Source organism: Rousettus aegyptiacus, unplaced genomic scaffold (genome assembly GCF_014176215.1).
Source record: "Rousettus aegyptiacus isolate mRouAeg1 unplaced genomic scaffold, mRouAeg1.p scaffold_m13_p_1, whole genome shotgun sequence".
In the NCBI taxonomy this organism is placed as follows: Eukaryota; Metazoa; Chordata; class Mammalia; order Chiroptera; family Pteropodidae; genus Rousettus; species Rousettus aegyptiacus.
The window spans coordinates 96,688,248-96,715,359 of NW_023416284.1; the positions used below are offsets into that span (position 1 = coordinate 96,688,248).

Genomic DNA, 27,112 nt, shown 5'->3' on the forward strand with positions numbered 1-27,112 from the left:
CAGTATGCTCAGTTAATAAGAAATACGGGGGAACCACCAGGGAAATTGAGCTGGGAGGATGGGAGTGAGAATAAAGACTACTCTGAGGAACAGAGTATAAAAACACCCTGTCTTAAGTTATCACTGAGCTTAGCTCCTGAGAGGTAGGTCACTGGAACTAGGACAAGTTGTTTGCTAGGACAGTCAGGGCAGGGTTGTCCTGGGGGAATGCCTGTCTTTTGCCTATAAGGATGTAAAGGCAGAAGGTAAAGAGGAGCTTCTATCAGAGAGCCTGTGAATGCCAGATGAGAAAGGCTCTGGATGTTTGGGCCAGGGTCAGCCTGAGGAGGAAAACAGAGGAATCTTGCATAAGGAATCTTTTATTTTATTTTGGTGTGCCTTTGTTGGGAGTTGGATATATACTGTGAACTCGGATTTACCTATTATCTGTGGATAATTCTCCATTATGTTGTGCCAAACTACAAGGGTCTGTCAAACTACCGTTTTTTGATAGCTATAAAATTAAAAAGAAGTAGATTTTATCCTAATGTTTAGCTGAATACAAAGATAATGACCATCTCATTGCCCAATGAATGACATAAATTATACTTGTTTTATTTTGGGGCATTAACTTGGTTGGTGCTAGGACATTCTGCACTAGGATTCTTTAACACAAAAAATTCTTGAATTTTCTCACAAGTTCTCAGTTGTTTACCTAAATGTCAGGGGGATGGGCATCCATATTGCAAAGAGAAAAGAGCTGAAAAATAAAATCAAAGTGTTTAATTCTAGATCCCAAGCAACTTGGTAACATTTCTGAGAGTCCTTAAGTTTGCTTTGATATTATATATAGATAATTCTTAAAGCAAGTCACTTTTTTGTATTTTATTTAAAAAGTTTGACCTACACAGACAATCTGGGTATTAACTAATAAACTGGTAATTAACTAGTCTTCATTTCATTAAGTTCTTTACACTTCTGGTTTTTATTGCCTATTTGGCCTTAATCTTTAATTTTTATTTTTTTTCAAAAGCAGATGTCACTTATCCTCACGAAGTTCCTTCTAGGAAGGCAACATGCTTTATGCTTCTGCCTCTTTGACAGCTTCTGTAACAGTGCTATAAAATGCACGATAACACTCTGGGACTGATAATTAAAGCCCTTTCAAAGATCTGAATCTCTAGTTTTCAGTTGCAGCAAGAACAAGGAATGAAATGCAAGGAGAAATCTCAACACCTCTTCTCCCAAGCCTTGAGGGATGAAGCTAAGATAAACTGTTCTCTGTGAACTCTCTTTAAACCACAGATTTGTAAGCAAATGAGATAAATGAGAAGATATACCCAAAGGTCAGGTTCTAAAGTCATTCAAAAAGTTTGTTCACCCTCTGAGAAAAAAAGCAAATAAACAAAATCCTTTTCAGTAACAACAACAACAACAAAAATCTCAATTCTTCTTGCCTATTTATAAGATTCTAGAATGTTCACTAACAATTTAATGTTTGTGTATTTTTAGTACACTATTATACAGATGTTGAAATGCTAAATTCAGAAAATGAAAAACAGAAGGTTTTGTTGACATGTCCAGCATTTGAAAGAAAGAACAGAAAGTTAAAAATAAAAATAATTGGGAATACCTGAAAGAAGTATTGAGGTATTAAAATAAAGTATTCAAGCTGAACTTCCACAGAGAGATGCAGAGAATGCCAACTGGCAGGAATCCTAAAGAACAGGGTAGAAGAGAGAACAGGGGTATACAGTCCATAACTTCATGTTGGGTATAACATTTATGAGTCCCTTGCAAAGCCATGTAGGGAAAAAATTCTTCACAAACATCATTCAAGCAAAAAGTCTGCATTTTTACTTCTAGCATATTTCTCATGCACTCAGATATGGGCACGTCCATTTACATATTGTTTTTTTCTTTATGTCTGTATTTCTTAGAATTTTTGCAATGAGTACATATTATTTTTACACTTATGTATATTACTTCACATAAAATAATACACATATTTACAAAGATTTTGTTTAAATTTATAATTTTATTTTAAATAAAAATATAAACTTTATGAATCAGTTCTCTTAAAGATTCAGGCTGTTACTTTATCTTTAAATTTCCAAATATCTTAGGCATTTCAGCAAATTTTTCTCATTTAGGGAGTATGTGGAGCTCTGTCATGGTTAAGGAAGTGGATGGTAAGATGCAAAGCAAACAACTCCAATTTGGAAGTATTTTATGAACTTTCCATTCTGGCAATTTATAGTTTTTGTTTTATTAATCCATTTAACTATACAGTCATATATCAACTACATAAGAAAAGCACCACTCTGAAGTGACTGGGTTAATAATACATAATATTATAGCCCAAATATACAAAAATAATATAAATATTAACTATAAAAATAATTTAAAGTTAAAAGTCCAGAAGCAGATGTAATTTAGATCTCAGAACCAACTATGTGTGCTGTGCAACACTTTGCTATATGCCAAAAGAATTTTTAATTCAGCTATGAAATTTAGTGTAAAAGTAGAGTTAACCAACAAGAGCATTTTTTCTGTTGTTCATTAGTTAAGTGAAATAATTTTAATTTGCCATTTTGAGGTGTAAAATCAAGTGACATTAATTTACTTAGAAATAACTTTTAATTTTCTGTAGAAATTTTAGAAAATATATCTAGGTAAAAAGAACTGAAAAAAACAAACAAAAAACCAAGAAACCGAAAAAGTCACTTGTAATTCCAATAACACTTTCATAATTTTTCCTTCTAGTATTCTTTCTTAGTGTGTGTGTTAGTGTGTGTTTATTCTAAAGAGACATTTGAACATGGTTTGCTCCTTTGTTTCTAGTAGAGAAACATGATAAAATATCTATATAAGTGAGCAGATTCCTTAGTAGCAATAAAAATTGTATCAAAGAATCATAGGGAAATAATAACAATAATAATTGTGTTTAGCGTATACCGTGAATTACTTCATCAATCCTCATAACAGCACTGCGAGTGGGTGCAATTATTATCATACAACACATGAGTAACTGAGATACCCAGAGATGATATAATTTGCCCAAGATCAAACAGCTGAGATTAGAAGATTGAGGCATAGTGATCATTTTAAGATAATTAATTTATCTCCTTAGACTAGAAGGAGGGTCAAGATTAGAATTCAAGTCTCTAGACTCTCAGTTATCCAAATAAATTTCCTCGGACTGATCTCAGTGACTCTGAGCATAGATCAGAAAACAGTGGGCAAAACTCTGAATATTTCAGGTAACCCCTCAGTCATTCTCACTTATAGGATGAAATCCATAAGGCCTAGAACACAGTGAACAGCAAACAGGTACACAGTGAATTTAATGCTGGAAGTGCTTTCTGTGGAGAGAGACTGGTTCTGAGGACTCTCGTTCATGCCAGACATTCCCGGCAGATCTGAGTAGAGGTTCTAGAGATGAAAATGAATGATTCATGAAAGAAGCCAGAGAAGGGACTGAGGACCTGACCGAGGGTTCACTAATTCATTTGACAAATATTTACTGAGGGTCTACCTTGAGCCAGGTACTTTTTTAGGTGACAGAGAGATAATGGAAGACAACACAGATAAAGTCTCAGTCCTTATGAAGCTTCCTCATGAAGCTGAGAGAAATGGACAAATATTAAATACAATGTTCCTGCTATGAAGAAATTTAACTCAGCATAAAGGGCATTAAGAGTGACAGGGGAAGGTGTATTTTAGATAAGGTAGCCCAGGAAGGTCTTTGTGATAATGTGACCTTTGTGTAATAAAGAATGTTTCAGAGAGGAATGGTGAGGAGACCAGAATGAGGGAGGGGAAGCTTGGGAGGGAAAGAGGCCCCAGAGGTTGCCCGGGCCCAGGCCATGTGGGCCTTTGCCGGTGTCAGGAAGAGGTTCTGGATAGTGAGAGGAAGTCAATATCATTTTCACTGGAACAGTATCATCCATAATGACAAGAAATTGGGCCCAAAGTTTCCTGAGACTTTTTTTTTTTTTATTTTCTAATAAGCAATCTGGTATAGGAGAGAGTTCACTCTCTCCTATATTTCAATGTTTAAGAGATTGTTCAGACTTCTGCATGGGCACATTTCTGATTCTCTCTGTCTCTGTCTCTGTCTCTGTCTCTATCTCTATCTCTCATCCTTGCGTAGCCTGGTTTCCTGAAATTTACTCTTTCCCGATGCCACAGTGGAAGACTCTTCCAGAGAACAATCAGGAGAGCTCATCTTGTCTCAGAGCCTGTACAGCATAAGTCATGATTTTGAAACATTTTTAATAGTAGTTTGACAAATAAAACACTTTGGAGGCCATTGACAATAAACTGAATATAAAATTAATAAAGCATTATTGATCTAGAGTTAAGTACTAACAAGAAACTCTTATTAAAAGACTGCTTTGATATTTAATTCTCACTAGGATGATATTCACTTAAATAGTATGGGGCATTTATTTCTTTGTTCCACCTAATTTCTAAAACAGTCTCAGGGGCACATTGCAAAACTTACAATCATAGTGATGGTATATCTCAAATTATGTGGGATAGTCTCGATTTTAATGAATCTATCCCATACTTTTGGGAACAAATTATCGAATTTTAGATTCAAGAGAACCACTATACCTGTAGTTGAAATTTGTTTCATGGCTCTAATCCAGGTCAAGTAGACGGAGGAACTCAACTCAATTAAACTTTTATTAAACTACTTTAATAAAAAGAAATTCGAACTGCAAGTTAAATATGGCAAAAAAGAATTTTCCTGAAGTCACCTTTAAATGCTCACTTTAAAAGTATGAATGGACTGATGGCTTTTCTGTATGTCACTTCCTCTATAAAATCTATCCTCCCTATTCCCCTGCCCTTTGCAAAACACTCCCTATCCTCGTGTTGGACCCAGGTATCTATTAGAGCATCTCAGCACCATCAGTGAGTGTGTGGGTCTGGTCATCTGCCCTTCTCTCCTCAACTGCAAGCCTCTTGCCGGATCCTTTGGTGTGTCTCTGAGCTCCCCAGTGCCTAACACAGTGCCTGACATGGTATCATCAGTATTCGACCAGTGTTTTTCACTAGAAAAAAAATGAATAAAGCTATAAATTAGTTTTATCCTAAAGTGAGACTTATTTGGTGGGGAAATGAGGATTTAAGACTTCCTTTATGTATATTTCTTTGCATTTAAGTAAAAGTTTGGACATCAATGAAAATTTGTTAGTAAAAATACATGTCCTTTTGAAACAAATTCTATGTTTGTGGATTTGAAAGCACAGTGTGGTTTTAAACTATAGTGAAACTATATTTAGTTTTAAATTATTTAATTTTATAAAAAAGTAAAAAAAGAAATCGCATAAGGTAACAATTTCTAAATAAGTCCAAATATAGAGCAAATCCCCAAGAACGGAAAGTGAAGGCCTACCCTCTATTTTACAAATGGTGTCAGGGCATGAGGGTCGACTCCAGCACAGCCCCCAGGTTTCCCAACTGTTTCAGCCTGGAAGGAGGGTTATTCCCCTAGAGGAGCAGTGAGTAGAACAACAGTGAGTTGGGTCCAAAGACTCTGAAAGAGCAGGAGTAGAGGCTGCCCTGACCAGCATCCCAGGTGACTGCAGGAACCATTTCCCCTTTTGGAACAATGTGGACCAAACTAGGGCATCATTTGCTTAAGGTAACACCTGCCTGCATAGATGGATTTCAATAACTCAGTTGTCTTAAATTGTGTACTTCTGTGCTTATGAGCCAGTCAAATACCTCTCAAGTTTCCCTCTAGGGTTTTAATGTAGCTAATGCTTAATCTTTGCTGCGTTAATATTTGCTGCATATTCTTTGATTATGTGTCACAAAATGACACAAGTAAAGGTGCTGTGTATATTCATTCAAAGCAGACACGTCTCCTGCCCTCAAAGGCCTTTCAGTGTGGTAGAGGACACAGATAACCATCAAACAATACCATGAGTACATGACAATAAACAGAGGTAAGTTCTCTGAAGGAAAAGTACAGAAAAGATCAAAACATATGGCATAGTCACAATTTAGTTAGGGCTTCTGGATTAGAGAACATGTCTTTGAGAATGAACAATTTAAACGGGTTTGAATGATGAGTAGAACAAACAAAACAAGGTGTGTGTGTATGTGTGTGTGTGCACCCGTATGTGCACACATGTACATTATCCCAGTCAGAAGTCAGAAGCAATCGCATGTTCAAAGGCCACAAGGTAAGAGACAGCATAAAACATTTAAAGAACTGACAGGCCAGCGTTGCTGAAGTAAAAGGAAAATGGGAGAGGAACGTGAAATGTGGCTGAAAACATAGAAAAGGGTCAGATTAGGCAGACAATTATAGGCCATGTGAAGGATTCTGACCTTTTCTCAAGAACGATGGGAAGTCAGAAGTCACTGAAGAGTTTTAAGAAGAGCGAAATGATAAGAATTATACTTCTAAAAATGAAGATTTAGAGAGAAGCAAAGTGGATTCAGGGAAACCTCTTATGACACCATTTTAGCGGTGGACACCAGGTTTGGACAAGGGTAACAACAGCAGCGGTGTGGTGAATTAGTTTGATTCAAAAATGTTTTGAAGACAGAGTCAACGGAACTTCTAAATGGATTGCATTTAGTAGATAAGAAAAAGGATAGAATCATAGGTACTTCAAAGTTTCTAGCCTGGGCAACTGTAAGGCTTATAGAGACATTGATTGATAGGCATTCACTGGCAGAGAACAGGTTTGGAGAAAGATGAAGAATTTAGTTTGGGGCATGTTGAATTCAGGTCCAGCTATTAGGCAGGCAGTGTGATCAATAAGTACGGCATTTAGAGAATAAATATGGGCTAGTAAAATAAACATGTGTCATTAACATTTGGATGGCAACTAAAGTGAGGTTGCAGATGAGATCATCTAAGAAAAACTATGAAGCTAAAAGAGAAGAGAAGGTCTGAGGACTGTTCTTTGAGGAATGTCAACATGAAAGGAGGCTTGGGAAGCCAAGGAGCAGTGAGGAGATGAAAGAAAACAAGACAGGAAAATGTTTCAGTGAGAAGGTGGTTCATAATGTTGAATGCTGGTTAAAGGTCAAGAGAAATGAGGACTTGAATGAGCCCATTACATTTATCAACACTGTGGTCATCTGGAACAACACTTCAGTGTGATCGGGAGTGTGAGAGGGAAGGGGATGGAGACCAGGAGTGAAAGCAACATCTTGGAGAAGTTACGCTAAAAAGAGAAGAAAGTGAGCAGTAGGTAGAGGGGAAGGTTGGGTCAAAGCGGAGGGCTTGGGTTTTGAATATGGGAAAAACTTGAACTCATTTTAATACTATAAGAAGAGTCTAGTAAAGAGCGAGAAGTTAAAGATAAAGAAAAATAGGATAGCTGAGGTTCCTGCAATAGCAGAAGGGACTGGGATTTAAGTACAGTTGGTGAGTTCAGCTCTAGACAGAGGACAGGACACATTCTCTACTGACTGTATCAGGAAGGAAGGCAAGGGTGGGTACAGATGAAGGTTGTTATGTAGGTTCGGTAGTAGAACAGGGAATTGAGGAAGTTCTCAACTTGTGCATGTAGTAATTAATTGTAAAAAGATATGCTTGTATGCACCGAGGGGCTGGTAGTGAAAGATAAGTTGCTATTATTAAAGTAGCTACAGCAAAATTTTACCTAAAGGAAAATACCTCACTGTACAGTTTTATTTTGTTTTGGTTTAATTACTGGTCTTTTAATTTTATATTATCTTTTATCATATGGATTTTTCCAATTTTTTAAGACAGGTTAGTTGTGGTTAAATTTACAGATAGCAAAAAATTTCCATTCACCCTTTCTAGATATGTAGCACTATGAATTTTGACAAATATGTATAGTTAAATAACCACCACTAAAATTCAAGATATAGAATATTTCGATCGTCCTAAATAATTCCCTCTTGCTCCATTGCAATCAATTCCCTCCCCCACTAGCAACCTTGACAACCAATAATCCGTTTTCTAGTCCTATACTTTTGCCAGAATGTCACAGAAATGGAATCATAGTGTACGTGGCCTTCTCTTTTTGGCTTCTGTTACTTAGCATAGCGCTTTTGAGATTCATCCAAGTTTTCAGATGTATCAATAGTTCATTCCATTTTTATTGCTGAGTAAGAAGATTCAATTGTTTGGCTAAATCACAATTTGCTTAGCCAGTCATTATGTTAGGCTGTTTCCAGTTCTGGGAGATTAAGATTAAAGCTGCTGTAAATATTCATGTAGAACTCTTCATGTGGGCATGTTTTCATTTCTCATAGATAAGCACCTAGTAATGAGATTTCTGGATTTCTGTTGTTATCAGAAAGTGTGAAACTGTTTTCCAAAGTGGGTGTAACCCCACCAGCAATGTATGAGAGTTTCAGTTTCTCATCCTCACCAGCACTTGTTATTGTTAGTTTTTTTTTTAAATTATGTTTATTGGGGTAACATTAGTTAATACAATTTTTAATTTTCAGGTGCACATTATCATTTGACATCTGTATATTCTATTGTGTTTACCACCCAAAGTCCAGTTTCCTTCAGCTACCATATATTTTATCCCCTTTTTATCCACTTTGCCCTTCCCCTACCTCTCTAGATTTGACCTCCTTTACCCTCTCTACCTTGCCCCTCCTCCCCAATCCCTACTCTCTGGTAATCACTAGTCTATAGTTCATGTCCATGAGTCTCTGTTTGTTTGTCCTGTTCATTTGTTGCTTTTAGGTTTATATCTCACATATAAGTGATATCATGTGATTTTCAACTTTTTCTGTCTGGCTTATTTCCCTTAGTATGATTATTTCAAGGTCCAGTAATTTGTTGCAAATGGCAGTATTTCATCTCTTCTTTTGGCTGAGCCAATTATCTATCATAGGACACTTTGGTTTCTTCCATGTCCTGATCACTGTGAATAATGCTGCTATGAACATCAGTATGCAAATATCTTTTCGGATATGAGTTTTCAAGTCTTTGGGATAAATACTCAGTACAGAGATTGCTGGATCATATGGTAGATCAATTCTTAGTTTTTTGAGGAACCTTCATACTGTTTTCCATAGTGGCTGCACCAATTTGCAGTCCCGCCAGCAGTGTATGAGGGTTCCTTTTTCTCCACATTCTCTCCAACATCTGTTATTACTTGTCCTGTTGATTATCGCTATTTAACAGGTGTGAGATGGTAGCTCATTGTGGTTTTGATTTGCACTTCTCTAACGATGTTGAGTGTCTTTTCATATATTTGTTGGCTATTTGTATGTCCTCTATGGAGAAGTGTCTGTTCAGGTCCTCTGCCCATTTTTTGATTGGATCTTTGTTGTTGTTGTTGTTGTTGTTATTGAGTCATATGAGTTCTTCGTATATTTTGGATTTTAGGCCCTTATCAGAGGCATTGCTTGCAGATATATTTTCTCATTTGGATCGTTGTCTCTTTCCTTGTTGTTGGTTTCTTTTGCTGAGCAGAAGCTTTTTAGTTTGATGTAGTCCCATTCATTTATTTTTGCTTTTACTTCCCTGGCTTTTGAGGTCAAATCCATAAAATCCTCTTTAAGTCCAAAGTCCTTGAGTTTAGTTCCTATGTTATCTTCAATTAATTTTATTGTTTCAGGTCTTATATTCAGGTCCTTAATCCATTTTGAGTTAATTTTAGTGTGTGGTGGTAGACAATAGTCTAGTTTCATTCTTTTGCAGGTGGCTTTCCAGTTTTCCCAGAACCATTTATTGAAGATTTCCTTTCTCCACTATATGTTTTTGATCTTTTTTGCCAAAAATTATATGCCCATATCAATATGAGTTTAATTCTGGACTCTTGATTGTGTTCCATTGGTCTGTATGTCTGTTTTGTTGCCAATACCATGCCATTATGATTACTGTCACTTTGTAGTATAATTTGAAGTTGGGCAGAGTGATGCCTCCAGCCTCGTTCTTTTTTCTCAGAATGACTTCTGCAGTTTCGGGTCTTTTGTGCTTCCGTACAAATCTGATGATTTTTTGTTCCATTTCTTTAAAAATGCCAATGGGATTTCAATGGGAATTGCATTAAATCTGCATAATGCTTTAGGTAATGAGGTCATTTTAACTGTGTTGATTCTTCCTGTTCAAGAACACGAAATATCTTTCCATTTCTTTGTATCTTCTCTGATTTCTTTTAATAGGGTCTTGTAGTTTTCATTATATAGGTCCTTCATATTTTTCAATAGATTTATTCCTAGGTATTTTATTCTTTTTGTTGCAATTGCAAAAGGAATTATTTTTCCACTTCTTTTTCTGGCACTTTGCTATTAGAGTATAGGAATGCTATGGATTTTTGAACATTGATTTTGTATCCAGAAACTTTACTGTATTTGCTTATTGATTCTAGTAGTGTTCTTGTGGAGTCTTTAGGGTTTTCTAAATAGAGAATCATGTCATCTGCGAATAGTGATAGTTTGACTTCTTCATTTCCTATTTGGATGCCTTTTATATCTTTCCCTTGTTTGATTGCACTTGCCAGGAACTCCAATGTTATATGGAATAACAGTGGTGACAGTGGACAGCCTTGCCTTGTTCCTGATCTTAGAGGGAAGGTTTTTAGTTTTTTGCCATTAAGTATAATGTTGGCTGAGGGTTTGTCATATGTGGCCTTTATTATGTTAAGCTACTTTCCTTCTATACTGATTTTGTTAAGTGTTTTGAATATAAATGGATGCTGTATCTTGTCAAAAACTTTTTCTGAATCTATTGTTATAATCATATGTTTCTTATTTTTTAATTTGTTTATGTGGTGTATCACATTAATCAATTTGTGTATAATGAACCATCCCTGTGCCCCTGGGATAAAGCCCACTTGGGATGAAGTAATCTTTTTAATGTATTGCTGTATTTGGTTCATTAGTATCTTATTTAGGATTTTTTGCATCTGTGTTCATGAGAGATAATGGTCTGTAGTTTTCTTTTTATGTGTTATACTTACCAGGTTTTGGTATTAGGGTAATATTGGCCTCACAAAATGAGTTGGGAAGTATGGCTTCCTCTTCAATTTTTTGGAAGAGTTTGAGGAGAATAGGTATTAACTCTTTGAATGTTTGGTAAAATTCACTGCTAAACCCATCTGTCCCTGAACTTTTACTTTTTGGTAGGTTTTTGATAATTGTTTCAATTTCCATACTGCTGATCAGTCTATTTAGATTTTCCATTTCTTTTTGATTCAGTTTAGTAATGGAGTACCTTTCTAAGTACCGGTCCATTTCATCTAGGTTATTAAATTTGGTGTTATATACTTTTTCATAGTACTCTTGTATGATCCTTTGTATTTCTGCACTATCAGTCATAATTTCTCCTCTTTCATTCCTGATTTTATTTATTTGTGTCCTTTCTCTTTTTTCTTTAGTGAGTCTAGCCAGGCGTTTGTTAATTTTATTTACCTTCTCAAAGAACCAGCTCTTTGTTGTATTTATTTTTTTCTATTGTTTTTTTTTTTTTTTGCTTTTGTTTTCATATTTATTTATTTCTGCTCTAATTTTGAGTCTTTCTGTCTGCTGACTTTAGGCTTCATTTGTTCTTCCTTTTCTAGTTTTTTTTAAAAAATTATTTATTATTATTTATGCCTAGTGCCATGTACACCAGGCCTGATCCTGCTTAACTTCTGAGATCAGACATCGGGCTTGTTCAGGATGGCATGGTCATAGACCATGGACCATGGCTCCTGGGGCGTGAACCCAGGAACTTCTGTGTGTAAAGCAAATGTGCTAACTGCTACACTATGGAACTATGTCTCCTTTTTCTAGTTTTTTAAGATGAAGTGTTAGGTTATTTGGGCTCCTTCTTGTTTTTGGCGATAGGTTGTAATGTTATGAACTTTCCACATATAACCTCTTTTGCCGTGTCCCCAAAGTTTTGATATGTTGTACTATCATTCTCATTCCTTCCTAAGTATCTCTTGATTTCTGTTTTTATTTCTTCTCTGGCCCAATTATTATTTAGTAGTACGTTGTTTAATCTCCATGTATTTGTGGTTCTTCCTGCTTTCTTTTTGCAGTGGATCTCTAGTTTCAAAGCATTATGATCAGAGAATATGGTTGGTATGATTTCAATCCTCTTATATTTGTTGAGGCTCTCTCTGTGACCCAGTATGTGGTCAATTCTTGAGAATGTTCCATGTACACTAGAGAAGAATGTATAAGCAGCTGTTTTAGGATGAAAGGCTCTGTAAATGTCAATTATGTCTAATGTTGATCTAATGTGTCATTTAAAGATGTTATTTCCTTATTGATTTTCTGTTTGGATGATCTGTCTATATCTGACAGTGGGATATTTAGGTCACCTACTACCATAGTGTTTTGGTCTGTTTCTCCCTTTAGTAATTGCTTTATGTATTTCAGGGCTCCTTGATTGGGAGCATAGATATTAATAATAAGTGTTATGTCTTCTTGGTGCATGATTCCCTTTATCATCATGAAGAGTCCCTCAGTATCTTTATTTACCTTTTCTATTTTGAAGTCTACTTCATCCTATATTAGTACTGCTACTCCCACTTTTCTCAGAATGCCATTTGCTTGAAATATCATTTCCCGTCCTTTCACTTTGAGTCTATATTTGTCTTTGGAGCTGAGCTGTGTCTCCTGGAGGCAGCATATGGTTGAGTTTTGATTTTTGATCCAATCTCTGTGCCTTTTTATAGGTGAGTTCAGTTCATTTATATTTAGGGTGATTATTGAAATATGAGGTCTTCTTATAGCTATTTTATCTTTTGCTTTCTGGTAGCTCAGTATTTCCATTGCTTTCTTGTCCTTGTGTTTCTGTTTTCTTTATTTTGGTTGGCTTTTGTGTGTATTCCTTCTGGTTCTTCTGTTTTGTTATATACTTCAGTTCTGAATCTTTGATGTGTGGTTACCATTATGAATATTTAAAGGAGATGTGTGTGTGTGTGTGTATACACACACACACACACACACATATACACACATACATACACAGTCTTCCATTTTCTTCTTCGTGTGCCTTATCTCTTTTCTCCTTTCTAAATTTGGATCTTTGAATCCTCCCCTTTCAGTCACTATTATCTCAGTTTGTCTTTACGTATGCTGAACGTTCATTACTATCTTGCTATAGCAATTCTCTTATTATTATTTAAGCTTATAATGCCTTGTTCTTAGTAAAGGTTGCACTTCTCTGCTTCTATTTTCCTGATAGTCACTTCACTCCTAATTATGTTTTTTTTTTATCTTTGTTTTTCATGGTTTTTTTTTTTTCCATTTTGTTTCAGGTGAGCTGACCCCTTTCTAAAGTATTTCCTGTAGTGCAGGCCTTGTAGTGGAGAATTCCCTCAATTTTTGTATGTCTGGAAAGGTCCTAATTTCTCCTTCATATCTAAAGAAGAGCTTAGCTGGATACATTATTCTAGGCTAGTAGTTCCTTTCACTTAATTGTTTAAAGATTTGATTGCATTCTTTTCTGGCTTGTAAGGTCTGCGCTGAGGCGTCTGAGGATAATCTAATGGGTTTTCCTTTATATGTTACCGTTTTCTTCTCCCTGGCTGCCCTGAGAATTCTGTCTTTGTCATTGATTTTTGATAATTTTAATACAACGTGTCTTGGTGAAGGCCTTTTTGGGTTGAGGTAATTGGATATTCCGTTGACTTCTTAAATTTCAGGCTCTAGCTCATTCCTTAGTTTTGGGAAATTCTCATTAACTATTTGTCTGAAAATGCTTTCTAGTCCCTGCTCCTTTTCCTCACCTTTGGTAATGTCCATTATTCTTATGTTTCCTCTCCTGATGGTATCAGCAGGTTCTTGTATTTCTCTTTCATTATTTTTCCTTCTTCGGTTTCCCTATTCTTCCTTCTGATTTATTTCTAGATTTCTGTCTTCGATATCACTGATCCTTTCCTCCATTTGGTCGACTCTATTTCCCAAGCTTGCTATCTCATTTTTCAACTATTCAGTGTGTGTGTGTGTGTGTGTGTGTGTGTGTGTGTGTGTGTGTTATCTCCAGAAGGTCTATTTGGTCCTTTTTGAGGGTTTCAATCTCCTTGCTCTGCACATCTAGTTGTTTTATTCAATTCCTGAAATTGTTGATATGACTTGTTTCAGACTCACTGAGTTTTTTTCAGAAGTACCATCTTGAATTCACTGTCATTTAAGTTGCATATTTCTATGTCTGTAAGCTTATTTCCTGGAGATTTTTCTCTTTCTTTCTGAGATGCCTTGTCACCTTGGTTGTTCATGATATTTAATGGACTATTTCTCCACCTGGGCATTAATGGAATTGTATTCTGTTGTTTTTCCAGAAAGAAGATTTATTATGTAAAGGTCTCTTTAGCCTGCTGCAATGAAGGCACTTTTCTTTTTGCTTCCAGTAGGTGGCATCTAAGCCTCTTGGATCCCTGTTTTATATAACACCATAATAATGCCTTTATATAATGCCTTTATTTTCTTGTAGATATTTAATCATGCTCGCTACTCTCAGTTTCAGTCCCTGTCAGTGTTAGCAACAGTTTTGGTAGTGTTGGCTCAGATTCCCCCGAAGCTCCATTGTGATCAGTCTCAGAACATATGGGGGGAGCAGCCCTCTGGGCTGTGGGTTAGGGGCCAATTTCAATCGGAGCCTCACTAGTGAGTTCTTCTTGTATGCAAGCCCCCACGCTGGTCCCTTGTTATTTTCCCCCTTCCTCATCACACTGTACATTGCCTCTCAGTACCATTGTTAATGTATTCCCTTTCATCTTAGAATAGTACCTTCTTCCTCTTGACATCCTTTAAGGATTATTTAGCTTGCTCAGTGGGTGATATCTGCAGTGACTCTCCCATTTCTGAATTCTTACATAATTATTTAGCTTTTCAGTATCATAATAAATGAGGAAATAATGTATTAAACCATATATAGTAAAACGATATTAGATTTAAAAACATGTAGCTGAAAGAGTGAATAGACAGCATTTAGTCCAATTCACTTTACTCTAGAGAACCATTAAAAAACTAATATGAGTAGAACTAGAACTATAAGTAAAATTTTACAATTCTCAGTGTTCATTTATTCTTTCCACTAATATATTCTCTTATTCTCTGCGTTATATATACATATATATGTGCATGTAAATGTGTGCATGTTTGTCTATGTATTACCTCCCCAATAAAACTGTAATTTCTTGAAATTATTTTTTGTATCCTATATTCCTGAATCCCCTAAAGCACCTATTAAAATGACTAGCATCTAGTAGGTGCTCAAAAAATTCAGGTTGAAGGATTTATTGACTGGCAAAATGTAACTAAGAGAAATAAGTCAGAGAAAGACAAATATTTTATGAAAGAACTTTTAAATGTAAAATAAAAAATGTTAAACTCAAAGTAACACAGATTAGATTGGTTGTTTCCAGAGGTTGGTGGGTGGCGGAAATGGGGAGATGTTGGTAAAAGAATACAAACTTCCAGTTGAAAGATGAATCAATTCTGAGCACCTAGTGTACAGATAGCATGGTGACTATAGTTAACAGTACTGTATTATACACTTGATGTTGCTGAGAGAGTAGATCTAAAATGTTCTCACAATACACATGCATGCATGCACACACACACAAATGTACAACAGTAACTATCTGAGGTGATGCATGTGTTAACTAGCCTTATTGTGGTAATCATTTCACAATACATATGTATATTAAATCATCACATTGTATACTTTAAATTTACACAATGTTACATGTCAATTATATCTCAATAGAGCTGGGGGAAAAAAGAAAAAAAAAGAACAGGATCCAGATGTTTGGAAGTTTACTTTGGGTGGACTTAAGCCCATGAGATCCAACTCAATTCCATTTTAAAAGTAAACTGTTGCTATGCTGCAAATATTCTACACATTTAGACTTGTGCCAGAATGCTTCTATCCTAGCCAGAGAACTACAGGCTTATTATTATTATTATTATTATTATTATTATTATAATTTTTTTTTAACCAGAGGAAGAAAGAGGTATCTGTTTAGAGAATTAATCAGAATCAAATCTTCACCCAAGAAGTTCTATATAAACATTAACTTGGCTATACAGCCTTCATCCAGCTGTCTCTCTTCAAATATACACAGGCCAAAAAAAAAAAAAAGAAGAAGTAAACTAAAAATATTACAATAATGATGCTGACATCTAAAATCCTCTTCAGTTGAAGCATCCAAGTCAATGCAGCAAATGTTTACATTAAGAACTGAAATGTTGGGAAATAGTTCAAAAATGTTGATAGGGCTTGATATCAACAGGCATCTTTATATTATCCAACGCATATTACATAGAATATATTATCTATTAAATATCTGCTTTCTGACACCCTTCACAGAATCCTTGATGGGAATGTCCTTATGCCATAAACCCAGTTAGTATAAACCCAGCAATCAGCAGGACAGAGAAGCAGATCAGAGCAAGAACATCTGCCCTTTGTCCTGCCAGGCTGTGGGGCGCTTCCTTTCTCCAATACCACTATCCCTCTTCCACTCTTGTTACCTGGGGATTCTGGGCACAATGAGAGGACTGAAGCTGATTAATATCCCTGAATAAATGTACTGGGACCCTAGAAGACAAAGAAACCGTCTAATGATATGAAATAGCAGTGCCGCATTAGGGGCAAATTTTAATTGATCTCTTTTATATTAAGATGATAAAAGTCCCTTAAATCTGGCGAATTTCAAGTTGTATCAATATTCAATTTAGCTGACTATGGCAAAACATAACTACAAAAACAATATAACAAAAATAATAACAAAAACATTGTCTGAATAATCCGCCTTGTCAGCCTGAATAAACACCAAAGTTACTAGATTGTTGTGAAAACATATGCTTTGCTTTGGCAGGGTGGATGCAGTTTGCAGCATTTATTCTCCCTAACTGCTGATCAGAAATCATTAATAAGATATAATGTTACATAGCATACTTATCTTGACAACAGAGAAATCATTTCATTGGGAACTGTTGAAATTTACTTATCAACACACACAGTAATTTTACATGATTCCTGAACTCAAAATTAATCATTACTATATCTGCAATCTCATGTTTTATTTAAATCTTTCATAACACATTCTGTATCATAATTACTTGTGCTCATATCTGTCACTGAAATTAAACTGTGAAGCCCTTGAGAGCTGGATCCAGGTATTGTTCATCACCATGTGCCTCAAAGGGCCTAGGATGGATTTCTATGAGTACTAGAGGAACAATAAATGTTGAAGCAATGAAAGAAAGAATGAATGAATCAACTGCTCAGAAAAACTAATGGCAACCCTATATACTGTCTATATAAAACTTGTTCCAGTTGACATTTGTATATTTGTTATCTGTGGATCAAAGGAAATCAATTCACAATCTGAGTCCTTCATTATTTTAAATCTGTTGTCACAATTTTATTTCTCTGCATTCTACCCCCCAAACTCCTGTGAAAAGCACATTTGAATGTTGTCAATAACTTTTAAACAGAAACATCCATTTACATAATAAATGGCAAGCGAGTAAAAGATATAATGTAAATATAATACAAAATTAGATATCATGAAGAAAATATAAAAAAATTTGTTCATTATTTCTTATACTTTATACCATTTTTCTTTTTGTGAAAGTAGTCTGTGGTAGTCTCTTTTAAGAGGGGATCTAGGGTGGGAATTCTTCTGTATGAAAGTTTGTATGTCTAAAAAATGCCTTTTATTTCACCTTCACATTGAGTATTTATTTGGCTAGACTCAGAAATCTCCATTCAAAGCCCTTTTTTGTTTTATTATTTATTTATGTATTCATTCATTCATTCATTTGTTTATTTTTGGCACTAGAAATTCTTGTTTTTAGAATTGCTGATGAGAAGTCTGCTGTTAATTGGATCTTGATCATTAATAATATTTTTCTTTTCTGATAACTTTTGGAATTCTTTTTTATATTTTAAGGTTCTAAAAGTTTTCTATAATATTATTATATTGCTTAGTACATGCTAACACTTGCATTCTGAAGTCTTGTGTTCTTTTTGTTTTTCAGTTCTAAGAAATTCTTAGATATCATTTCTTTAACTATTGGCTCCCCAGAGTTATCTCTATTTCTCCTCCAAAAACTATTTGATAGATATTGGTGAATCCAGAGCTATTCTCTATGAGTCTTTTAAATTTCTTATCTCTTTATCTTATTATATTCTGGAAGAATTACTTGGTCCCGATCTTCCTAGCTCATTAATTTGCCCCTTCATTTTTCATTTTGTGTTTGAGTCATCTATTAAATTCATAATCTCAACGATTGCATCTTTTTTCGAGATCTTTTGATTCTGCTTTATAAAAATCAAGATCCTATTGTTGTTTCATGGATATATTACTATCTTTTATATCTTTAAAGATATTAATTGGTCTTCTTAAGTTTAGTTCTGAAGCCCTGCAAGCTGTAAATGCTTCCTGTTCTTGTCTTTCTTGATGTTGGCAGTCCTCGTGTTTCTAGTAATTCCCAACTGTGAGCTCTTATTTTCAAAATTATCAGCAACTTCAGCTTGGGCAGCCAGTCTTAGATGAGGGGCTGAAGTAGCCATGGGTACCTGTTCTCTTTACTTTTCTCAATGAGAACTGGGGATGGGCAGAGCTATAGCTAGCAGCTGGTAATCAGAGCTTATCTGGTCTCTCTTTGTCCTGGGCAACATAAGTTACCTGAGGCCCTTCCCTATGTCTCTATCCTAAACGAGAACCTAAACACTGGGTGGAGAAGAGAAAAAGTGTGCAGAATTCATGGGACAAACTGCTCCCACCACAATAGCTCTACCAAACCCTCATTGGCTGTTCCTGCTCTCTCCTCCTCCAAGTGCCACCACTTATGGACTTGGAGACTTGATGATACTGTGCTCGTGTCTTGGTCTATCCTTTCTCTTGCCCATCTTAGCCTTGTCTTTCAGTCTCACAGGAATTCCTTGAATTCTCTAGTCCCTTGAGAAGTTTACTTCTTGTTCTTGGGTTCAGATGTTTCTTCATATCTGTTCTACAATTACCCCGATTTGGTGCACTGGAGGGAACCTGCAGCATATACTTACTCAATCTGACATCTTGAAACCACTGCATGCAGAATTTTACCCTTAAACTGTGCACTCCTGAGCCACATGCAGGGCACACAGAAATTAAAGGAAACACTTGTATGGTTTGATATGCTTGCTGGTCATTTCCTTTTTTGCTCTTAGATCCAATTTCTACCCTTCTCTGACTGCATCGCGGGAAACTACATTCCCTGGCTCCTTTTACAACTGGATTTTGGGTAAGTTCAGCCAACGGGAGGCACTAGGGGAAGACTAGAAGGGGAGATGAGGGAGAAGTTAGGGATCCCTGCAGGAATTATGTCTTTTATAGTACCTGTGGCTCTTCAGTGGCCCCAGCTTACATTGGGCAGAATTCTCATGGTCTAACTCTTGCTGGTCAGCTCCAGCCGGTCAGCTCCAGCCTTTGGCTTTGGGGACACGACCTTCTACCATTGTCCTTTTGGTCCTAAGGGTAAGAGCTCTAGCTGTCTCGGATCTCTGGGGTGCTGCATCATTTCCACAACACCATCTCCTGTACCATACATTTCCTATATTACATTCCTTTTGTTGAAAGGCCTAGAATGATTTTATCTTCCTGCATGGACCCTGACATGAAAATCAAAATTCTGAAGAGACATCTTCAAAGTTAATATTTGGTAATTCCTTTCTTTGAGGGGAAGGGAGCACCGTAGCGAAGAATTCTCAACTTGGATTTTTCAATGTCTAAGATATCCCATATTATTTCAAGGAGTGACATAAAATTCTTTAAAATGTGAATTTGGGCAATATATTTCAGATTAACTGCATTTATGCCACAAAACAGTTTTGTAAGGAAAACCTTAAGGGTCTATCATATTATTAAACACAGTGTTCTAGAATTAGGAAATGCTATCCAGAGGAGCAAAAGCTCAGAGAATAACAGAAACCTTACTTGAATTTCACAAGCTTTAGACCTACTTCCGGGGCAGCCATGAAGTAGTTTAAAGAAAATACTTTTATTATCTCTATTATTTAGCATTTTATCTGTGTTGAGAGAGGGTTAGGTGAAATGGCACTATATCTTCAGAAAAATCTTCTGTAGCTCTATTTCTCATTTGGAAATAGAAAATACCACTGCCTTCTAAGTCTAGTCCATTATTATCATTCCACAAATGCTTAATAGGCAACACAGAAGTAGCAAAAAAGCCCACCACTGTGGCTCGAGATTAGAGAGAGTATGAGAGCCACATTGTGTCACTGATATGCCATATGGCTACACATCTGAACGCTCTGAACATGCCGCCCTTGTGCAAAGCCCTGAATTCCTGCTTTCATTCCCATTTTGAGTGTCTGAACTATAATATATGGGCCATCTATTTATTAAAGGAGAGAGCTTACTTTGGCATGGGATAAATTGGTGCTTGCAGCAAGAAGCTGTGTAATACAAAGAACGTTTCTTGAATTCCTTTCGGGGCTGAGATCCACAGCTCAAGAGTGCTTGGTGTATATGTTTTAAAATCGCATGACTTTTATACAATCCCTTTTCTTCAGCTGGCATGAGAAGGACATTCCCATCCTCTCTATGCTCTGTTTCTTACTTTCTCAAAGCTGAGGCGACAAAAACACTGCCAGCCTTATCCGGCATTTCATGGAAAGCCGCCACTCTTAACTGGCGCCTAAATGCAATTTCAGACTGTCTCAGGAGACCTTTGTGTTTTGAGGTGAATTCATAACATTAGGGCCAACAAAAAAGTTAACACAAACTTTCACTGTTAAAGAAAGAGAAAAAAACTCCATGGGCTTACTGAAGGAGCTCTGCTTCTGTGAGTGCCTCTGTCCTCTGCTCCCCAGTGACAATGGCCAGTTCATCCTTCAGTTCCTGGATTTCCTTTTGTAGGCGTATAATCATCTACAAATGGCAAGCCGGGAGAGTAAATGTCAACTCCTCATTAAGGGAAACTTGGTAACAGAGAACATATATCTTTTAAAATTATGAACAATGTTAAGGATACAGAAGTGTATAGAGAATGATATCAAAGGAACTCCCATACCTACCACCCAGCCTTGGTAAATCTTAACATTTTGTTAAAATAGTTTAGAATTTTTTAATACAAATAAAACAGTACTGATATAACTAGAGCCCTTATTCCAGTTCCTTTTCTTTCTTTCCTGGGTTGACACTAAATGGCATTTATTGGGTAGCAGCATTTCCCAGCATGTTTTCATACATTTATTCCATTTGTACAAATGTAATTGTAAATAATGTATGGTATCATTTTGCATGCTTTAAACTTTATGTAAATGTTACCATACTGCCTCTAATTGCAACTTTCCCCCCTCCCCCTCACATTATGCTTTTGAGATTTTTTTATATTGCTTGATGTGGCTCTAGTTCATTAATTTTCATGGGTAAATAGTATTTCAGTAACGTAAAATCACCATTTACTGATGTCCCTTGTTGATGGAAAGAGGATTTTTACTTTTGCTGTTACAAACAGTGCTGCTGTGAACATTATAAATTCCTGGGCACGTATATGAGAGTTTCTCTACAGCATGCACTTAGAATTGCATGGGTGTAGGGTATTGCATCATCTCTTTATTATATGTTGCTAATTTGCTCTTCAAAGTAGTTATATAAATTTACATTCTCATCAGCTATATATATATAAGTTCTTGATTCCCCACATTTTTGTCACTATCTATGCAGTATTGACAAAGACTTTAATGTTGTCAATCTGGTAGATATAAAATGGTATCTCGTTTAGTTCTAATCTGCATTTTCAAGATTATTTGAGAGGTTGATCATCTTGGTATATGTATATTGGCTCTTTGGGTCTCCTTTTCTGTGAGTTATTTATTCACATTCTTGTCCATGTTTCAATTGAGTTTTTACTTTTCCCTTTTCATTTGTAGGCTTTTTAAATATTCTGGATGTGAACCTTTTATCGGTTTTATACAATGCACATATTTTCTCACAATCTATTTCATGTTTTTCACTTTGTGGTGTTCTTTTTCTTAAATGAAAGTTTTAAATTTCAATACAATTTTATTATTAACTTCTTCCTTCATAAATTGTATTTTTATGTCTTCTTAAAGAAAATCTATTTTACTTAAAGCCATAGGGATATTTTCCTATATGTTCTTATAAGAGTTTTAAATCCTTGCTTTTCACATTTAAGTTGATTTTATTTTGTAAAGTTTGAGATATGAGTCTAATTTTAATTTATTTTTTATATAGTTAATCATTCAAGTTTTGCTATTTAAATTATCTTATATAACATATTTCCACATATAAATGTGTTTTTTTCTGGGTTATAAGTTAAAAACATTGATCTACTTAACTATATGTATGGCAATACCACACTGTTTTAATTACTATGTCTTAAATTTTGGCATCTAAATAGAACAAGACCCTTCAATCTTACTCTTTTTCAAAACAGAGTTGACAATTCTTGGTCATTTCTTCTTTCATGTAAATTTTTGACCTAGCTAGCAAAATTCTACTGAAGGCCCTCCTCAAATTTTAACAGAAAATAAATTTGATTAAAGAGTTAATTTGGCAAGACTTATCAAATGAATGATGTTGAGTCATCACATTCGTAAACATGGTATGGCTTCCCACTGATTCTTTTCAATAAAGGTTTATAACTTTCTCTACAAATATCTTACATATTTTTTATTATTTTTCCTAGTATTTTAAAGTTTTTGTTGCTATCATAAATAGAACTTTTGTAAAATTGAAGTTTCTAATTATTGGCTTTTGATGCATAGGGATGCAATTCATTTTATGTATGGCTTATGTACCATATAATTTTCTGAAAATTAATATGGTTGTTTATCATTAAATACTCTTGAATCTTCCATTTAAGCAATCAAATTATCTGCAAGTAATGATGGATGTTTTTCTTTTTGTTCAAATCCTTATTAATTTTTTAAAAAACATTGTGTCTATCCTAGCTAGGACTTTCAAGTACAATGCTTAAGACTCTTGTCTTATTCCCTCTAACATTTTACCTTTAAAATGTTGGCTGCAGTTTTTGGTTGATACTCTTAACCACTTTAAGGATGTTCACTTAGAGTCAAAATTTGGTGAGTCTTTTCAAACTATATATATGTATGAATGTTTAATGTCATCAGGTGCTTTTTATGCATCTAGTGATATGATCAAATAATTTTTAAAAAACTGTAAATATGATGAATCACCTAAATTCATGTGATTTTTTTTTTAGTTTGTACTACTTCATATATGAAAAGGTATAAGAACACCTTGTACCCACTGCTTAGCTTAAGTGAACACCAATGTACCTACCATTTAGCTCAAGAAATAAAACATTACAGGCTCCTTTGAAGCTCTCATCCCTGTAGAGTCTCCTATAAATGAATTTTCCATTACCATTACTTTAACTTTGGTATTTACTTTTCTCATGGCTATATTTTTTTTACTATACATTCATATATTTTCTAATGATAGATTATCCTTAAATTCTGAAAATAAACCCAACGAGGTCAAAATACCACATATCATTTTAATGATCATATGAGTATAATGCAAAGTTCCTAAAATAAAAATTAGCAGGGTGAGTCCAATTTTATTCTTTGATATATGGTAAACATAAAAAAAAAAAAAACGAGTCTAATCCTTCCTCCCTTTCTCCTGCTTTCCTTTTTTCTCTCTTTTTGGCAGATTTGTTATTATTGAATCAATTTATTTATTAGTTGTAGATTTATTCATGTTTTTAAACTCTTCTTGTCTTAGTTTCAGTGTTGTTTTTCTAGGAAATTGTCCATTTTGTTTGTTTTCAAGTTTATATCATAAAGTCATTCAAAGTACTTTTTTATTATTTTATTTACCATACCTATAGTTAAGTCCTTCCATTCCAAATATTCTTGTATAAATTTGTTTTCCTTTTTTATTTCTTCATTAATCTTTCCAGAGATTTGTTCATTTTATTAATCGATAAAAAATCAACTTCAGGTTTTGTTGTATGTTATCTTTGGTTTCTATTTTTACTTATTTTTATACTTTTTAATTTCTGTCTTTCTACACTTTTGGATTTATCTTATTGTTCATTCTAAGTTCTTGGTTTGGAGGTTACCAGACCAAGGAAGTTGTGTAAATTTGAACTAAAAACTCATGTGAGGCAGCGCCTTAGGATTTCAAATTTTCAAAGAAACCACATTTTGTTCTGTCTAGAGTCTGGGCTAAAGCAGGAGAGGATCCCTAGCATCTCCCTAAGCCAGTAGAAAGATTTTTTCCTTACAGGTTCACCTTTTTACTGATTTTATATTGGAGATGGGAGAGATGTCTTAGATCTATCAGCCACCTTCCAAGGGCTTTGTCTTCTATGCCTTTATGAAAATCCCCTTTACCCTTCCACTCCATGGCAAATGCAGTCTCAGCTTCTTTTCTGGGCTCTCGAGAATTCCTTTACTTCCCACAGCCTCAGACATATATTTCAAAAGAGGCTTGTTAAATTTTATATAGGTGAGTTTCATATTATCTGTACTACATCAACAGGGCCAGGAGTGCCAAAGAACATGATACTGAATACTTTGAACATATTCATGTTCCTAGAATTTCATTTAAATGCACAGAATTGAGTGGGTTTTGGTTGCTTGCTTCCTTTTGAAAACATTCTTAGGATGTTGCCAGAATGAAAATCCTTAGACGGGAACTATGTCCTGTCACCACAGGCTCTGGCCTGTTCACAGTTCTATCATTTTGTTTCTCTGAGGCACTAATACTCGTAAAGAAAGCAGGTCAAATTTTGCTGGTCATTATCTTACAGAGCTGGTCCACATTTGCCATTAAAGTTTGAGAGTAAGATATAGGAAATCCCATACAAGTTGTATTTTGAGTGGTTTAGAGAACAAATTTTCAGTTGTCACTTGTACTTCAGAAAAGCTCTGTACATAAAATAATGCACAGGTATGTCAGTTTTTAGAAGCAATTAAAAGAGATGAGGAAACAGCACTTGTCAATTACCAGATTATTCTGTACCAGGAAGACCTCAACATTTGTTCAATTATCAGCTATTAGCTTTTTGACTCCCGATTTCTCCTTTCTTTAAATCTCTTTCAGACCTACATCAAACACATGATAATGTTTACCTTTCTTCAAATTCCTCAAGATGCTTCAAAGAAAAGTCTCTCTAGCCAAATTTAAAGAAAAAACTTCCAATGTCTTGCATGTTTATGTTCTTTCAATTGTAAACTGATTTTTGTCTTCAGGCTAATAACCCCATTGCTGTCTTTCTCATCGTGCACAGTAATGCTTGCAGGGCTGCCAACGAGGCAGAGAAAACAGAAGAATTCATCCCAGGAGTTCAGTTCCACTTGACTCATGCCTTTAAGTTGTCTCCTTCTCAGAGGGCGCATTGTGTGATCCTATATCTGACCAGGGCCTCTACTGAAAATAGATCCTACCTCACCCATTGGTTTCTCCTGAAGGGAATTCCATTGGAGGAGCTCAAGCTCCCCAAGGTGAGCAGGATAAAACAGATAGCTCCCTTATTCTTTTTTCCTCCTTCTTCTCTACTCTTCAATGGAATGATTACAGGGGAGGAAGGGCAAACAATCAATAGGAAGTAGTTAATATGCATAACAGTGAATTTGAGATTTTTCTTTTGGAATTTGAGAATTTTGTAAATAAAGACTTAGTAAGATTTCACATTTTTTTAAATGCATACTACTAAGCTTACATTAGATTATTATCAAGAAAATTTTAAAAATAAAGCTTAGTGGTTTGCAAAGTAGTATAATATTAATTGGAAGGCTACACAATTGGAAATTTTTAGTTCAACATTTTCAGTGCTGCTATGATTTGAGTTCATGGTGCATTTCAATTTCTAAAACAGTAACAAAATAGTGGAAAGAGAAAATATCTGCTTATGATGAGCAGATGAATCATGTAACCTGCAAATATTTTCCCTTAAAAAAAAACAACCTTTGATAAAGCAAAATTCATTGCTGTAAAACTAGAAGCTTGGTCATTTTTCCATAAATTAAATCATTAATTTTTTAAAATCTCTAGAACAAGCAACAGGACAGTTATGCAAAAATATGGTTGTGTTTAAAAACCATCAGTACTTTTTCTCTATAAGCTTTTATAAAAGATGGTCCATTATTATTGTCTCTAGAAGGTTAAACATGTTTTTTGAAAGGCTACCATATAAATATAACTGTGTATGACTTCATTGTATATGTTCTCAGGACTCACTATGGAGTAGTGGGTCTGAAGGTAAGAGCACAGACCCTTGAATCAGACTGTCTGAATCCTGGCTCTGCTACTTATCAGCATTGTGACTCTGAACAAGTTATTTAACATCTGCGTGCCTTGGTTTTGTTATCTGTAAAGTGGAGATGGAGATGGCATTGACTGATAAGGTTGTCAAGAGAATTAAATGAGTCAGTATGTTTCCAGTACTTAGAACATTGCCTGGGTGGGGGAGTAAGTGCCCCAACCCCCGCCTCCGAGTTTAGGTAATCTTTGATATAGTACTTTGATTTTTTTTTAAAGCATAAACAAAAGTTACTTACCAATCTGGGATCAATTTCTTCATTAAGAACAGCTTCGTTCTTTATGAGAGCCACTCGTTGTGCAAATCTGCAGGTGGATATAGACTCCTAAGAAAGCAAAATAACTCCTTAAAATGTTATGGCATAGATTAATTTTTGCTCACAGGAAAAAGGATGCACATCTAAAGAGTGATGCATAATAAATGCAATGAGGAAACATGCCTCCAAATTAGAGAGCTTTGCTCTAGAACATTAGTTTTAATTAAAATTTTGTTTAGGCTTAATAAGATGACCAATGCCAAAAGTGTGTGTGTGGGGGAGGGATCCTGAGGTCCTAAGTGGCAACTGGTATGTGTTTCTCAACTACTGATCTGTTAAAGCAAGACCATATATACAAATCATAATCAGAGCAGGTACCATAATCCATGAACATAAAAGACATCATGAGCAAAACAGAGCAGGAGAAGCTAATGGGTCTTCTTTCTCATGTCTCTGGTCAAGGTAACTAACTCATCATCAGGTCTTCTGAAATTTGTGTATCAGCCTTCTTAAAACCATCCTGTGCTGTGAAGCCAGTTCTCAAATGTTGTAATTACAATGCTGGCAAATAACCCAAAGCTGTGAATTCTGTAGGGTACTTACCCTTGAAGGCATTCCCTCTGCCAACTGAAA

At 35.3% G+C, this 27,112-nt stretch overlaps 1 protein-coding gene across 4 annotated transcripts in view; it reads right to left on the bottom strand.

Moving 5' to 3' along the window:
• KIF6 (kinesin family member 6) overlaps positions 1-27,112 on the bottom strand; it is a 353,330-nt gene that overhangs the window by 209,943 nt on the left and 116,275 nt on the right. For all 4 annotated transcript variants that reach the window (XM_036217598.1, XM_036217600.1, XM_016154315.2 and 1 more), the window contains 2 exons: positions 26,462-26,548; positions 20,728-20,831 (listed from right to left, as the gene is read on the bottom strand). In XM_036217598.1, the coding sequence (XP_036073491.1) occupies positions 20,728-20,831; positions 26,462-26,548 (191 nt within the window). The remainder of the gene's footprint in view (positions 1-20,727; positions 20,832-26,461; positions 26,549-27,112) is intronic.